Source organism: Leptosomus discolor, chromosome 17 (assembly GCF_034619465.1).
Source record: "Leptosomus discolor isolate bLepDis1 chromosome 17, bLepDis1.hap2, whole genome shotgun sequence".
NCBI lineage: Eukaryota > Metazoa > Chordata > Aves > Leptosomiformes > Leptosomidae > Leptosomus > Leptosomus discolor.
Window position 1 is genome coordinate 3671197 of NC_141407.1, and position 5112 is coordinate 3676308.

At 48.4% G+C, this 5112-nt stretch overlaps 1 protein-coding gene across 1 annotated transcript; it reads right to left on the reverse strand.

Moving 5' to 3' along the window:
• Window positions 1-1140: 1140 nt before the first annotated feature.
• Window positions 1141-4711, reverse strand: LOC104349696 (perilipin-3). The gene is made up of 7 exons (XM_009955312.2): window positions 4640-4711; window positions 3687-3882; window positions 2788-2870; window positions 2293-2548; window positions 1900-2099; window positions 1653-1781; window positions 1141-1551 (listed from the first exon to the last, which is right to left on the reverse strand). Exons 1-7 carry the CDS (start codon window positions 4709-4711, stop codon window positions 1141-1143), a joined length of 1347 nt encoding a protein of 448 aa, XP_009953614.2.
• Between the last annotated feature and the right edge of the window lie 401 nt (window positions 4712-5112).

The window sequence follows — 5112 nt, forward strand, 5'->3', positions numbered from 1 at the left end:
AAATTGTGTAGAAGCAGCAGTAGTCACATTGGGAGCAGATTCCACTTCTCTCTTTGAAGACAGGAGGATGAGAAGCAATGACTGAACTTCTAATTAAAAAGCTCTGCTCATCAAGTTCAGTGGTCCATCAGCCTTAGCTACATCATTGTCTGGCAAGTCTGAAAGCATTGGGCTGTCCAACCTCCTCAGAAGAGTCAGACATGGCAGCTGTAGCGCTCTTAGCTCAACCAAAACATCTGGCCAGGAGAGGTCAGTGCTGACAGTGTCTGCCACCTACATCCTAATGACTCTCTTCGATGAGTCCACATCTCCCCAGCAGACACTTCCATCACAGACTGTGAAGTCTTCACCAGGTAGCAACAGGCAACTACAGAAGGAGAATTAGACCTAGGAGGACTAAGGACAAGGGATGCCAGGATCCCGGCAGCATCCCACAGCTTCTCCAAGCATGGGAAAGTGCTAGGAGGGCACATACATACCTCCAGGCCTGGAGGTGAGAAGGAATTACAACTTCATACTTCCCAGGACAGTGGCAGGTCTTACCAGCTGTAATCCTGACTGTATCACTGACTGCTCACCAGTTCTTGCCTTCTTAACTGCACTGTCCCAACATCAGAGATCAGGTTGGAAGAGTACAGTTCACATCTCTTGAGCAACGCTCACTTTTCCAGTCTTTCTCCAAGAGAGACTAGAGACAGTAAGTGTTTTTGCATGCAGTAGTTTTATTTTAAGCAGTTATGACCTAGCACAAGCAGCTTTTAGGAAGACAATTCTTTACGCTGTATATTAGCTGAGGGTTTAAGACCAAGAGCAATCCTTGCATAGGCAGTCCCTGGATACACTGATGAAGGACATACTGTAGGCAGCTTGCTAGGGAGGTGAGAGCATTGCAGAGCTTCAGCTCCGTTCTCCTGGCCTAGAGCTCAGCCAGCATTCCTGAAGGCACCTACGACCACTTAAGCGTGGCCCTACTACTTCCACCACCTTCCTTAGAAGCTCCTAAGGATTTATTCATCAGTACCAAATAATCATCCAAGATGCAGCAGCTCCACCCTCAGCTGGTGAGTAGGGTTATGTAAAGCTAAGACCAAGCTCTCACCAGAGTCCTGCCAGGCAGGCCTGTGCTCCTGGCCTTATCCTCTATATAAGGGTGGTGGAGGCTTCATGATACCCTGCTCCTGCTGTCTCTGTCTCCTTCTCCTGCAGAGTTTCATCCTCCTGTGATGTTTCCTCCTCCTTCCTGGGGAAGAAGGGTCCCACCAGCCAGGACAGAGGTGTGTTGTTCTTCAGGTAGTCCAGCAGCTCCTCCATGTACTCCTGGATCACAGCCAGCTTCCTCTGGCTCTGGCTCAAGACACTGCTGGACAAGTCCTGGAGGGAGTCTGCTGCTGAGAAAGAAGCATGAAGCTCCTCTATAGTACTAAGAGATTGTTTCACCTTATCCTGAAGGCTTGAGGGAAGGCCTTGGATTGCAGACACTATTTTACAGCAGGTTATTCGCAGCTGCTCTGTGATACTGCGCGCCATGAGCAGGGCCAGAGACTCCATCTCCTGGGAGGAAGCAGGAAGGACAAGATCAGAGAGCCAAGTTACTTAAATTTGAAAGTCAAGGAGCTGCCCAGGGCCTTTTGCTTCCCTCCCCAGGGAGGTACCTCTGGTTCTGCAGAGCTTTCATCTCCACTCTCTTTGGAAGACTTCCTACTCCAATCCAGCCAAATCTCATGTAGTTTCTTCTGCCCTTCCTGAAGCTTTTGATTAAATCCTTGCTTAAACACTTCCATCTGTGACATGGAAAGAGCAGAGTTTCAAGACAGATCTGCTGGTGAACAGCACAGCAACAAAGTTGAAACCAAGCTAACAGTTTGGTCACCTGCTTCCAGGAGACTGGGATCTACCTACCAGTTCAATGATGCAGTGAAGCTGTACAAGGGCCTCTTGCATGCCCTGCCAGACCTGCTTCATCTTGTCTGTTGAGTGCAGATAGGCAAACAGGCGAAGTTCATCAGAGAGAGACCCCAACCGCACAAAGTACCTCCTCTTCTCTCGCTGCTGCTCCACAGACGTTAGGTCTGCACCCTCCTCAGATGCTGCCAGCTTGGCTAAGGAAAGAGACAGTATCCATAAGGGGCTGACCAGAGATGCTTACCACACAGAGTAAACAAGTATCAGGAGCCAGGTAGCCTCCAGCATTTCTCATTAGCCCCATTCCAGAGTAGTGGGATGAGGAATGGGTCTGACCATCCCCAGTTTGATGGTTCCCACTACAAATAGTCACATATACAGTTTCCTTACCCAGTTCCTCATTTCCAATAGGGAGAATGTTGTCTTCTGCTCTCCCTAGCACAGCTTCTGGTCCACTTACAGCTGTCTTGCCCACTCTGGAGTCCACAACAATCCCCACACTGCTGGTCACTGCAGATCTGGCAACCTCCATGCCACTCTGAAGAGTCTCCTTAGTTACATCTATCACCTCCGTCACTTTGCTCCTCACAGCATCCTTTGCTTCAGCCACTCTAGATGATACCAGCTCTTTTGTGTCAGAAATAATCTGTGGAAGAGTAGAATTACATCATATAATGGATTGGGTCACATAGTACATGACTACTCTGAATTGCCCTAAGAGGACAATTAGCACAGTGTCTGCTAAATACTCTGGTAGGAGTTTGCACTATGCACCTAGAGGCAATTTGTTCCTCATACAAGGCCCCACTTCACTCCCAAGGTTACAAATCCTGCAAGGACCAGGCCCCCCTGCCAGCCAGAGACCACACAGCCTTTGATTCTTACCTGTTCCACTGGCTTTTGAAGGAGTGGGAGCTTTTCCCCTAGTTTATCCAAACCCTCATAGGCATACTCGCTTGCTGCAGCAACTGAAAAAAAAAAAAACACAAGTGTGAAAACTAGTTTTTCTTCAATTCCATGTCAACTTCTACCTTCCTGAGCACGTTGCTCTGCAGGGAGCCTAGATGAAAGACTCCATTCAGATCACCATGCCAGGTATATTGCAAGGTGAATTTGTAGAGCAGCTTGTCTTGGTCTCCTCATCAATCTGTTCACCGTGACAGCAGCCAATTTCCACTTGTAGAGACGCAGCCGCCTACATGCAATCCCCTCCTGCAGCTTCTTGAGCTCCTGACTAAGTAACCCTCATCTCTGCCCCAGCCTCCACATCCTAAGGATCCAGGATCACATAGTAACTGACAGAAGGGGGATGCCCACTCTGGGCTTACAGTGAACTCAGGCCTGTCACATTTGTCATTAGGAATAGCCCCTGTGTCTCCCCAGGAGTTTAGAGCTGCTTCTCAGATGCCACAATCATGTTCTTTAAGGGCCATGGAAAACAGGACTTTGATATAACAGTCCTCCAAGAAGAGGCTTTTTTCCTGTAGCCACCATGAGCTTCTAAGAACCTGACTATAAGCAGCTGCCACCTGGTACTGTGGACCTTGCAAGATCAGTGTTAGGAAGTCAACATTGGAGTCATGTCCTGGTCCTCCAGGGAGCAACCCTCCATCACACTACTTGGACTAGGACTCAGCTTTTTAGTGCTACTTGTAAGCCAGGAGTTATCCTTTTAGTATAGTGATGGAGAGGTGTGTTTCCACATCCTAAGACTCCTTCCAGAGCTGGGAGGAGCCAGAGTGCCTCACAGGCAGGTTCAAACCTGCCCTTCCACAGGGGATTACCGTGAGGCTCCAGTGTAGTCAGAACAGGCTGCACACAGCTGGCTGTGGCTTCAGTCACACTCTTCACTCCTTTCTCTGCTGTATCGCACACAGATCTGATGTAGGGGTGGCTCTCCTTAGTAGAGGCATAAGCTGTAGAAACCATGTCACAGGCAGAGCTGACCAAGGTCAGGTTAGCCACCTGATTTACTGCATCCTAGAAGAGTCAAAAAAAAAAAAAGCCATGAAGCTTGCAAACATGCTGCTGAGCTTCCTCTACAGTTTTGCCTCAAAAATTTTTGTTCAAGTCACCTGGTCTGGTTGAGGAAGCAAGGCTTGCCTTGCTCGGACACTTGCTTTAAAAATATACAACCCAGTTGTGAAACAAGCTGTGGAGTATTGACATTTATGGTTGATCCATTCTAGAAAGGTCTTCCCCTAGCACAATGCCCACAAATTCAGCCGTCCCTTGGATAGCAATCTCAATACTTCTGTACCCATACCCAGCTCTAATTCAGTTTGCATAGCTATTTAACAAGCTAACACCATAGGAAAAGCTTCATCAAACAGGATCAGATTGGTTTTAAGTTGACAGACTTTACACTAGTCTGCAAGAAGTATGCTGCTGGTCGTAGAAGTAAAGCAAATGCAGCAGTTTTACAGGGCTGCTGAAACATGGGAGGCTTTCCACAGAAGCATTGCCTGCAGCAAGCCAGAATCTTGACTACTGAGTTAGGGAAATATCTTTCCTAGCCATGAACCAGGCTATTTTGCTTAGCCTAGGAGGTTACTTACAGGGTCTTCAGGCCTACTGTTTTGGCTGTGCTGTCCAGAAATGCTGGAAGGCACAGCCCAAGCAGAGGAAACACTCCTCCCTTTGTGCATAGGCTCAGCTCCCCCAGTCACAGCAGGGCCACCTCTTCACACCTGCACCCCGGAGCTGCCACTCCTTACATCTCATGTGGAGCACCTACCTGCTGCTCCTCCTCCTTCACCTCCAGGGAGCTCTTGGCAGCTTGCTCTTTGTCAGGCACAGCAGAGGCCATCGCAGCTGAAATGCAATCAGCACCATGGTTTTAGGAAAAGGAAAAGACTAAGCAGCTGGTGAGCTTCCAGAGGGGTTCCCCTTCCAGGGAACACTCCCCTCTGACCTTATTAAAAGGGAGTTCCTTTAGTACCCATTAAAGGAAGACACTCAACATGGGCCTCCTCCCACTACAGAAGGAGGGGATCTGTGCTACTTGCAAAGCTACTTAGTATTTAAGGTTCACGTGGTTTATGATAATCAGCGGAATGAGGAGAACGAAGTCTTTCCTTACCCAGGAGAGCTCTTGCAAGAGAGATCATAGTGTTTATTATAAGTGTATTTAGAGGAGGCACTGGGTACCTCCTTCCTCCCCACCAAGGCTTCCAGGAAATCTTGCATTAGAGATATTAACAGAAGAAC